General features: G+C 50.0%; 1 protein-coding gene across 1 annotated transcript in view; it reads right to left on the bottom strand.

The window, feature by feature from the left end:
* The window catches only part of LOC123769042 (uncharacterized), a 155,664-nt gene that overhangs the window by 31,298 nt on the left and 111,390 nt on the right, over nt 1-12,976 (bottom strand). Inside the window, exons 4-5 of the mRNA XM_045759997.2 lie at nt 8,941-9,109; nt 1,655-1,762 (exon numbers count right to left, since the gene is read on the bottom strand). Coding sequence (XP_045615953.2) covers nt 1,655-1,762; nt 8,941-9,109 — 277 coding nt within the window. The remainder of the gene's footprint in view (nt 1-1,654; nt 1,763-8,940; nt 9,110-12,976) is intronic.

The raw sequence follows: 12,976 nt of genomic DNA on the forward strand, positions 1-12,976 counted from the left end.
CCTTCCCTGGAAACACAAACCGAAATTTGTCTCTATTTTCCGCTTGTTACAACTTGTAATAAAGTTGTTACATCTTGGCTTAACGTGTTTATGACGTATTAGAACGTTGTTACAACTTGCTATATTGGTTGTTATAACTGGTTAGGTGGTGTTAAAACTTGTTCGAACGTTGTACCAACGTCGTAGTTTCGGTGTGTGTTTGGCGGATTTGTACAACTCTGTACAACTCTGTACAACTTTGTACAACAACTATCAACCAAGTAGAGTGAAATAAATACATTTCAATTACATTCAAGTTAAAACAAAAATTATTTGCGATCAGTAACAACAAAAGCATTTTATATAACATATAAATAACAGTAACAAAATATAATTAATCAGATTAATTTTGGACCAAAATCAGGAGGGCTGTCGGCCAATCATGTCGCACTGTCCTGCTAAGTACATTATACACCTGCCTGTTACACCTGTGTAGCTACGACCATGCTATGTACAGCTCTACACACGACCATGCTATGTACAGCTCTACACACGACCATGCTATGTACAGCTCTACACACGACCATGCTATGTACAGCTCTACACACGACCATGCTATGTACAGCTCTACACATGGCCATGCTATGTACAGCTCTACACATGACCATGCTATGTACAGCTCTACACACGACCATGCTATGTACAGCTCTACACACGACCATGCTATGTACAGCTCTACACACGACCATGCTATGTACAGCTCTACACACGACCATGCTATGTACAGCTCTACACACGACCATGCTATGTACAGCTCTACACATGACCATGCTATGTACAGCTCTACACATGACCATGCTATGTACAGCTCTACACATGACCATGCTATATACAGCTCTACACATGACCATGCTATGTACAGCTCTACACATGACCATGCTATGTACAGCTCTACACATGACCATGCTATGTACAGCTCTACACATGACCATGCTATGTACAGCTCTACACATGACCATGCTATGTACAGCTCTACACATGACCATGCTATGTACAGCTCTACACATGACCATGCTATGTACAGCTCTACACACGACCATGCTATGTACAGCACTACACATGACCATGCTATGTACAGCTCTACACACGACCATGCTATGTACAGCTCCACACACGACCATGCTATGTACAGCTCTACACACACGACCATGCTATGTACAGCTCTACACATGACCATGCTATGTACAGCTCTACACATGACCATGCTATCTACAGCTCTACACATGACCATGCTATCTACAGCTCTACACATGACCATGCTATCTACAGCTCTACACATGACCATGCTATATACACGACCATAAGAGGGGTGTGAAAATGGGTACTCAAGTCACTATTGGTTTGGGGAGTCGTGATGGGGGGGGAGTGAGGTGAAGGGGGTACTCACGTCACCTGGAGGGTCGTGGAGGGTCGTGGAGGGTCGTGAGGGGGTGAGGGGTGAAGGGGGAGAGGGGGGGAGGGGGGTACTCACGTCACTGATGGCCTGAAGGGTCGTGAAGGGTCGTGGAGGGTCGTGGAGGGTCGTGGAGGGTCGTGAGGGGCCGTGGAGGGTCGTGGAGGGTCGTGAGGGGCCGTGGAGGGTCGTGAGGGGGTGAGGGGGTGAAGGGGTACTCACGTCAGTGATGGACTGGCCACTATTGAGGTCCCCGAGGCTGAAGACGAGGCCCCGTCGCTGCTCGCCAGGGATGCGTCGGTTGGCCAGAAGCTCCGACATCTGTTCGCACTGTCGGCAGACAACCAGTGTTGTAATGGTACCACAGTGCCTCACTGCCTCACAGTGGCACACTAGCGCCTCACAGTGGCACACTAGCGCCTCACAGTGGCACACTAGCGCCTCACAGTGGCACACTAGCGCCTCACAGTGACACACTAGCGCCTCACAGTGACACACTAGCGCCTCACAGTGGCACACTAGCGCCTCACAGTGACACACTAGCGCCTCACAGTGGCACACTAGCGCCTCACAGTGGCACACTAGCGCCTCACAGTGGTACACTAGCGCCTCACAGTGACACACTAGCGCCTCACAGTGACACACTAGCGCCTCACAGTGACACACTAGCGCCTCACAGTGACACACTAGCGCCTCACAGTGACACACTAGCGCCTCACAGTGACACACTAGCGCCTCACAGTGACACACTAGCGCCTCACAGTGGCACACTAGCGCCTCACAGTGACACACTAGCGCCTCACAGTGACACACTAGCGCCTCACAGTGACACACTAGCGCCTCACAGTGACACACTAGCGCCTCACAGTGGCACACTAGCGCCTCACAGTGGCACACTAGCGCCTCACAGTGGCACACTAGCGCCTCACACTAGCGCCTCACAGTGGCACACTAGCGCCTCACAGTGGCACACTAGCGCCTCACAGTGGCACACTAGCGCCTCACAGTGCCTCACTGAACCACAGTGGCACACTAGCGCCTCACAGTGCCTCACTGCCTCACAGTGACACACTAGCGCCTCACAGTGACACACTGCCTCACAGTGGCACACTAGCGCCTCACAGTGACACACTAGCGCCTCACAGTGCCTCACTGCCTCACAGTGACACACTAGCGCCTCACAGTGACACACTAGCGCCTCACAGTGACACACTAGCGCCTCACAGTGACACTAGCGCCTCACAGTGACACACTAGCGCCTCACAGTGACACACTAGCGCTTCACAGTGGCACACTAGCGCCTCACACTAGCGCCTCACAGTGACACACTAGCGCCTCACAGTGCCTCACTGCCTCACAGTGACACACTAGCGCCTCACAGTGACACACTAGCGCCTCACAGTGGCACACTAGCGCCTCACAGTGACACACTAGCGCCTCACAGTGCCTCACTGCCTCACAGTGACACACTAGCGCCTCACAATGACACACTAGCGCCTCACAGTGACACACTAGCGCCTCACAGTGGCACACTAGCGCCTCACAGTGACACACTAGCGCCTCACAGTGACACACTAGCGCCTCACAGTGACACACTAGCGCCTCACAGTGGTACACTAGCGCCTCACAGTGACACACTAGCGCCTCACAGTGACACACTAGCGCCTCACAGTGACACACTAGCGCCTCACAGTGACACACTAGCGCCTCACAGTGGTACACTAGCGCCTCACAGTGGCACACTAGCGCCTCACAGTGGCACACTAGCGCCTCACAGTGGCACACTAGCGCCTCACAGTGACACACTAGCGCCTCACAGTGGCACACTAGCGCCTCACAGTGGCACACTAGCGCCTCACAGTGACACACTAGCGCCTCACAGTGACACACTAGCGCGTCACAGTGACACACTAGCGCCTCACAGTGACACACTAGCGCCTCACAGTGGTACACTAGCGCCTCACAGTGGTACACTAGCACCTCACAGTGACACACTAGCGCCTCACAGTGACACACTAGCGCCTCACAGTGACACACTAGCGCCTCACAGTGACACACTAGCGCCTCACAGTGACACACTAGCGCCTCACAGTGGCACACTAGCGTCTCACAGTGCCTCACTGCCTCACAGTGACACACTAGCGCCTCACAGTGACACACTAGCGCCTCACAGTGGCACACTAGCGCCTCACAGTGACACACTAGCGCCTCACAGTGCCTCACTGCCTCACAGTGGCACACTAGCGCCTCACAGGGCCTCACTGCCTCACAGTGGCACACTAGCGCCTCACAGTGCCTCACTGCCTCACAGTGGCACACTAGCGCCTCACAATGACACACTAGCGCCTCACAGTGACACACTAGCGCCTCACAGTGACACACTAGCGCCTCACAGTGACACACTAGCGCCTCACAATGACACACTAGCGCCTCACAGTGACACACTAGCGCCTCACAGTGGCACATTAGCGCCTCACAGTGACACACTAGCGCCTCACAGTGACACACTAGCGCCTCACAGTGACACACTAGCGCCTCACAGTGACACACTAGCGCCTCACAGTGGCACACTAGCGCCTCACAGTGACACACTAGCGCCTCACAGTGCCTCACTGCCTCACAGTGGCACACTAGCGCCTCACAGTGCCTCACTGCCTCACAGTGGCACACTAGCGCCTCACAGTGCCTCACTGCCTCACAGTGGCACACTAGCGCCTCACAGTGACACACTAGCGCCTCACAATGACACACTAGCGCCTCACAGTGACACACTAGCGCCTCACAGTGACACACTAGCGCCTCACAGTGACACACTAGCGCCTCACAGTGACACACTAGCGCCTCACAGTGACACACTAGCGCCTCACAGTGACACACTAGCGCCTCACAGTGACACACTAGCGCCTCACAGTGACACACTAGCGCCTCACAGTGGCACACTAGCGCCTCACAGTGGCACATTAGCGCCTCACAGTGACACACTAGCGCCTCACAGTGACACACTAGCGCCTCACAGTGACACACTAGCGCCTCACAGTGGCACACTAGCGCCTCACAGTGGCACACTAGCGCCTCACAGTGACACACTAGCACCTCACAGTGACACACTAGCGCCTCACAATGACACACTAGCGCCTCACAGTGACACACTAGCGCCTCACAGTGACACACTAGCGCCTCACAGTGACACACTAGCGCCTCACAGTGACACACTAGCGCCTCACAGTGACACACTAGCGCCTCACAGTGACACACTAGCGCCTCACAGTGACACACTAGCGCCTCACAGTGACACACTAGCGCCTCACAGTGGTACACTAGCGCCTCACAGTGGCACACTAGCGCCTCACAGTGGCACACTAGCGCCTCACAGTGGCACACTAGCGCCTCACAGTGACACACTAGCGCCTCACAGTGGCACACTAGCGCCTCACAGTGGCACACTAGCGCCTCACAGTGACACACTAGCGCCTCACAGTGACACACTAGCGCCTCACAGTGACACACTAGCGCCTCACAGTGACACACTAGCGCCTCACAGTGGTACACTAGCGCCTCACAGTGGTACACTAGCACCTCACAGTGACACACTAGCGCCTCACAGTGACACACTAGCGCCTCACAGTGACACACTAGCGCCTCACAGTGACACACTAGCGCCTCACAGTGACACACTAGCGCCTCACAGTGGCACACTAGCGTCTCACAGTGCCTCACTGCCTCACAGTGACACACTAGCGCCTCACAGTGACACACTAGCGCCTCACAGTGGCACACTAGCGCCTCACAGTGACACACTAGCGCCTCACAGTGCCTCACTGCCTCACAGTGGCACACTAGCGCCTCACAGGGCCTCACTGCCTCACAGTGGCACACTAGCGCCTCACAGTGCCTCACTGCCTCACAGTGGCACACTAGCGCTTCACAATGACACACTAGCGCCTCACAGTGACACACTAGCGCCTCACAGTGACACACTAGCGCCTCACAGTGACACACTAGCGCCTCACAATGACACACTAGCGCCTCACAGTGACACACTAGCGCCTCACAGTGGCACATTAGCGCCTCACAGTGACACACTAGCGCCTCACAGTGACACACTAGCGCCTCACAGTGACACACTAGCGCCTCACAGTGACACACTAGCGCCTCACAGTGGCACACTAGCGCCTCACAGTGACACACTAGCGCCTCACAGTGCCTCACTGCCTCACAGTGGCACACTAGCGCCTCACAGTGCCTCACTGCCTCACAGTGGCACACTAGCGCCTCACAGTGCCTCACTGCCTCACAGTGGCACACTAGCGCCTCACAGTGACACACTAGCGCCTCACAATGACACACTAGCGCCTCACAGTGACACACTAGCGCCTCACAGTGACACACTAGCGCCTCACAGTGACACACTAGCGCCTCACAGTGACACACTAGCGCCTCACAGTGACACACTAGCGCCTCACAGTGACACACTAGCGCCTCACAGTGACACACTAGCGCCTCACAGTGGCACACTAGCGCCTCACAGTGGCACATTAGCGCCTCACAGTGACACACTAGCGCCTCACAGTGACACACTAGCGCCTCACAGTGACACACTAGCGCCTCACAGTGACACACTAGCGCCTCACAGTGACACACTAGCGCCTCACAGTGACACACTAGCGCCTTACAGTACTAAACTGCTTCACAGCTTCACAGTAGTATAGTGCTGCACAGTGCTAATGAAAGGAGAGCCTTTCTTCACCCGTTTGTAAGTCTCCTTAATAAATATCCTTTAACTACAACTACCACCACAACCCGTCCTCGTGTTGTGGTGGTAGTTATAGTAACCACGAGGGCCATAGTATATATATACAAACCTACAATGAAATTAGAAAGTAGAAATCTGAACTATTGAGTTGGACAAACCGGAAAACTATTTTTTACTGGTGTTCCATTGACAAAATAAACTAGCCTTCCCTAACCTCCCTAGGCCTAATGCACGATATCCGAGGCCTAATATAGTACACATGTGTGCTATAATAGGCCTAGGAATATTTAAGTTAGTGTATTTAGCAGCATTGATTTTAAAGGACTTCCTTACTAGTCAGTATACCACTATCTAAAAGCTAAGAATCTGACTATTGACCGTCACACTAGGTACTATCTAATCAAATCAAATGTTTATTCAGGTAAAAGTACCTTCATAGAGGATTAGTTACAAACATAATGTTGGATTTAAAGATTGGATTGAACTATCTAACCAGGAGGATGGGTTGCCATATATATACAGCTATGACACACACACACACACACACACACACACACACACACACACACACACACACACACACACACACACACACACACACACACACACCAAAGGCTGCCCATTCTTCAAGTGGACCGCCCCACAGCGTGTCTCCCCAAGAGTGATAATGGGTGTACCACACCCTAACTCTCGATGACGTTATGATAAGAGGTAACTATTAGCAGGATCTAATGGATCCAACACCTGCTAATACCTGCTCCACCCCTATTTGTTAGTCTAATTTGATGATTTGGTTTCTATTAATGAAGTGCTGACTCCAAGGGGTCTGGGGCCAGATTCAAGAAAGTACTTACGCAAGCACTTACGAACGTGTACATCTTTCCTCAATCTTTGACGGCTTTGGCTACATTTATTAAACAGTTTACAAGCATGAAAACTTGCCATTCAATTGTTGTTATTGTTATAAACAGTCTCCTGGTGCTTCGGAGCTCATTAACTGTTTAATAATTGTAAACAAAGCCGTCAAAGATTGAGAAAAGATGCACAGGTTCTTTAGTGCTTGCGTAACTGCTTAGTGAATCTGCAGCCCGTCCTCCAAACAAAGGCCCAAAGACCATTCCACCCACCCGCCAAACCCCCAGGTGTTTATGAATGACAAACGGTTTACACACGACTCACAACTGATGACGTCCGAACACTTCCGGAACAAGTGCTTCACTGACGACTTGTGTTCGAACCACAACGCTATAAATGCTTCACCCACGTACTACAAATACAAATAATCGCCAACAGAACCTAAACACCTAACCTAAACTATTCCTATATATGCATAATATGCTAATATATTATAATATTAATTTATATTGCAGGCGATAAGTCACACTAACGTAGCTGAAGTATGTTGACCAGACCACACACAAGAAGGTGAAGGGACGACGACGTTTCGGTCCGTCCTGGACCATTCTCAAGTCGATTGTGTTCTGTTCTGTTCACAATCGACTTGAGAATGGTCCAGGACGGACCGAAACGTCGTCGTCCCTTCACCTTCTAGTGTGCGGTCTGGTCAACTTAATTTATATTTTAGAAAATTCCCGTTATAAATGAACAGCATGTAAAAATTTATGAATGCGTCTGTGGCGTCGACCGCTGGATGTAATGGACAATGTCGAGGACGGGTTGGGAATAGAAGAATGTTGGAACTTCCACTTGGAAGGAGCAAGAGAAATGAGAGAGAGAGAATGGGAAAACACCACCAACACACTACACCTGCCCCACACCACCACCAACACACTACACCTGCCCCACACCACCACCAACACACTACACCTGCCCCACACCACCACCAACACACTACACCTGCCCCACACCACCACCAACACACTACACCTGCCCCACACCACCACCAACACACTACACCTGCCCCACACCACCACCAACACACTACACCTGCCCACACCACCACCAACACACTATACACCTGCCCACACCACCACCAACACACTACACCTGCCCCACACCACCACCAACACACTACACCTGCCCACACCACCACCAACACACTACACCTGCCCACACCACCACCAACACACTACACCTGCCCACACCACCACCAACACACTACACCTGCCCACACCACCACCAACACACTACACCTGCCCACACCACCACCAACACACTACACCTGCCCACACCACCACCAACACCCTACACCTGCCCACACCACCACCAATACACTACACCTGCCCACACCACCACCAACACCCTACACCTGCCCACACCACCACCAACACACTACACCTGCCCACATCAACACCAACACACTACACCTGCCCACATCAACACCAACACACTACACCTGTCCACACCCACACCACCACCCTACACCTGCCCACACCACCACCAACACCCTACACCTGCCCACACCACCACCAACACACTACACCTGCCCACATCAACACCAACACACTACACCTGCCCACACCAACACCAACACACTACACCTGCCCACACCCACACCACCACCCTACACCTGCCCACACCACCACCAACACCCTACACCTGCCCACACCCACACCACCACCCTACACCTGCCCACACCACCACCAACACTGGTCTCCGAGAGTGGATGGATGGCTTGCTATCTGTCTGAAACATAATGATTGAGTGGGCGCGTGACGTGACTGGCTGTGGGTGACTACAGGCGGTATTACCACACCTGCCACTGGGATAGGATAACATAGAGGTAGAAGCCCACCTGGTTCTCGAACTCCCTGAGAATGGAGGTGGTGATGGCGCGGGCGGCGGGAAGGGTCCTGCGGGCGGCTACGGCCACGTGCACCTGGTCGGCGTAGGTGAAGACCGTCACGCTGACGGGGGTCGGCTCCCTGGGCGGCGATACGTTGTAGATGTGCTTCACCGTGTACCTGTTGGGCACACCGTGTTAGTAACCCCAGATACTCCTACTGACTTGCATCTACCCTGGGAGAGTTATTCTACCCTGGGAGAGGTATTCTACCCTGGGAGAGGTATTCTATCCTGGGAGAGTTATTCTACCCTGGGAGAGGTATTCTACCCTGCCAGTTATTATTCTACCCTGGGAGAGTTATTCTATCCTGGGAGAGTTATTCTACCCTGGGAGAGGTATTCTACCCTGCCAGTTATTATTCTACCCTGGGAGAGTTATTCTACCCTGCCACAGTTATTATTCTACCCTGGGAGAGTTATTCTACCCTGCCACAGTTATTCTACCCTGTGAGTTATTCTACCCTGTAAGAGTTATTCTACCCTGGGAGAGTTATTCTACCCTGCCAGAGTTATTCTACCCTGTGAGTTATTCTACCATGTAAGAGTTATTCTACCCTGGGAGAGTTATTCTACCCACCTGACTGGAGGTAGGAGTCAGGGGGAAGGAAGTTAATTAATCAAACGTCAGAAAATGATGACTTAATTGAGACAAGCAGAGGACGACCATCTTATAGAAGCTAGTTGAAATGAGCCCGAACCGCTGCGCGTACTAGTGGCTTTACAAGATTGTAAATACTATGCTATGTATTCTCACTAACCCAATGTACCTTCTTGTATATATATAAATAAAAAATTAAATAAATAAATAAATAAATAGATGTTTAAATAAATAAATTGGTGGGATTGGGTGGTTATATATAGGAGCTGCCTCGTATGGGCCAATAGGCCTTCTGCAGTTGCCTTTGTTCTTATGTTGACATTTTGATCCGTGTTGAGGGTCAGAACTTCCTGGTAAGAATGTGCTAGTTTAGGTAACTCTCAGGTGAAAGTGTTAGGTCAATATGTTACGGCAATTGTGAGGGACATGAGGACAAGGAGTTGGGATGAGAGGGCGTGAGTGAAGGAACAATTCCCAGTCACTTGGACCATCGGAGATCGAACGCCGACTCAGTAAGATACAAGGCCATCGCTATACCGACCAATCCAAGTGGATGAGGATCTACAAGTTCCTGTAATTTACATTTATAGGTGAGATACTGTAAATGTGTAAATAAACCCCTTACATAATGATCACTCACTGATTAAAAAACTGATCACCCACTGCATGGGTAACAGCTTCTCCCCCGTATCACCCTACCCTGGCTTTGTGCCCTGGAGAGGGGAGGACCTGCTGCATGGGTAACAGCTTCTCCCCCGTATCAACCTACCGTGGCTTTGTGCCCTGGAGAGGCCACTCCAAACCGACAACCAGAGCGCAACTCCATAGTCTCCTGAGACTACTGCGGTAACTGAGAGGGTAAACCATAGCACATGGCTGGGACACTGCGGTTTACTCAAGTTACCCCATAAAACACAGAACAGAACATATCCGTTGTTCACCAATACCTGAGTTACTCTTTCAAACTCTCTACTCACGTTGCTCCATTCAGAGCAGTGCGTAAGCGCTCGACGAATATAAGCATTGAGAACACTGGCTTTGTATCTTTGGGGGCACTCACTTCTACCGTTCAGGCATAATCCTATGTTGGTGCATAGTATATAGTTGGTGGGCTTGGTATATACCAAGCCCACCAACATAGGATTATGCCTGAACGGTAGAAGTGAGTGCCCCCAAAGATACAAAGCCAGTGTTCTCAATGCTTATATTCGTCGAGCGCTTACCCACTGCTCTGAATGGAGCAACGTGAGTAGAGAGTTTGAAAGAGTAACTCAGGTATTGTTGAACAACGGATATAGCAACGCGGAAATAAACGCTGCTATAAGAAGACACTTGGACCGTTGGTATAATTCAGAACCTAGAACAGAAACCACAACACCCCCAATAAAATTATATTACAAATCAACCATGCACAGTGAACATATAAAAGAGGAAAGAATAATGAAAGAAATAATCCGTAAAGGAGTAAAAAGCACTACTCCTAACCAAAACATAAACCTGATAATATTCTACAAAACCAAGAAGACTTCCGAACTCCTTATCAAAAACAGCCCGAAGCCGACGGAGAACCCTCTACAGCAGTCAAGCGTTGTATACATGTACACTTGCCCCCACGAAGGATGTAACCTTCAATGTAAGTACATAGGTATGACGTCGACCAAGCTGACGAGGCGTTTGACATGCCATCTTCAATCTGGTGCCCCTAGGAATCACATGAGACAAGCCCATGACATTACTCTAACAAGAGAAATGTTGAACAAGAATACTTGCATAATAGACAAAACCCAAGATTCAAGAAGATTACAAATTCTTGAGGCAATTCACATAAGAATAGAGCGACCTACCATGAACACCCAAATCACGGAACTATTTACTCTACCCACCATGAGAGTAAGGACAAGACAAGAACATATCGATGCCAACACAGAAGACAATGTCCAACATAACAGGCCAATTACACTGGATTAATCTTTGTGTTTGGATAGGAGATGCCTCGTATGGGCCAATAAGCCTTCTGCAGCCCCTATGTTTATCCCTTATGTATCCCCCCATGTTTTTCACCTTCATTGTATTATCACCTGACCTAATGCGGGTATAAAATCAACTAGTATTGTAAGATCTGTTCACTTGAGAATGAACCATGGAGGTTCGAAACGTCGTGCAAATTATACAAATAAGTGTAATACACTCTATAGTAAATCACTTCTTTTCTTCACCTTAAAAGTACGAAAATGAGTTTTGGAGAACTCCTATTCCAATTAAGCCCTGATGCTAAGAAAATAGTTAGAGGGATAGAAGCCCTAAACCAAAAAATAATAAATACAGAATATGCGGTCATATTCAATGAAACATATATATATATATATATATATATATATATATATATATATATATATATATATATATATATATATATATATAACATATATATATATTGTACATATCAAAGCCATCACCAACTGGGTAAAGCCTGAGATATACAGTACGATCCTCATGTGGCCACCACACTCACAGCCGTCGACACCCACACGAGACTATTCAGCTCCTCTCCAGCGTTCACAACGTCAATAAACTGTTGTACTAAATTGCCCGAGTCTAACCTAACCAAGGACCTACGAATAGAAAACGGAACATCCCGCCACCTTGCGAGACTAAGAATTTGTAGTACATCAGGTTTTGGTGTTAGAAGATACGTCAAAATGCGGTATACAAAGCGAAGCGATAAGGTGGCTTATATATTAATTACAAGCAGCTGAGCAAAGATATGACTGACAGAGATAATTGAAGGGAGAAATGAGAGGAGGAAGAAGACAATGTTAAGGTGATAACTGTGAGTTATCTCATTAAACTTGGTCAGCCTCATACTAGCTCAAGTTCTATACCTCAAGCCATTATTATGGGAATGTTATGAACGAAGGGAACATTGGCATGGAACTTTGGAATTCTCCATCAGCAATAATCTACAGCTAAGCCTTTTATCTGGGGCTTACCACCAACGACATGAAGTCAATGTCCCTATGTCTCTTGATACCTCCGTGAAGACCCCCACCCCCTCCCCTCACTCTGAGTGTAGGCCTAACACACCTCTCTTGTGTGGACACTGTTTATTAGCTGTTTCTCCAAACAGCTTAGGCCTATACCCACTGACAGACATGGTCAGTTGACTGGCAGAGAAGTGAGTGCCATGTTGGCACTCCTCCCCCCCCCCCAGCTGTGTCACCCTCCCCCCCCCTCTCGTCCACCTTCCCCCCCTCCCCCCCCCCCCCCCCGCCAAGATCTCTCATAACGTCCCATCCCCCCAACCAAGCCCCGTCTACCCCACAGTTAATGGCGCCCATTAAGGGGTGACATTTGTAATGGTCTCCACACAGTTCAGACACGGGACACC

Source organism: Procambarus clarkii, chromosome 64, assembly GCF_040958095.1.
Source record: "Procambarus clarkii isolate CNS0578487 chromosome 64, FALCON_Pclarkii_2.0, whole genome shotgun sequence".
In the NCBI taxonomy this organism is placed as follows: Eukaryota; Metazoa; Arthropoda; class Malacostraca; order Decapoda; family Cambaridae; genus Procambarus; species Procambarus clarkii.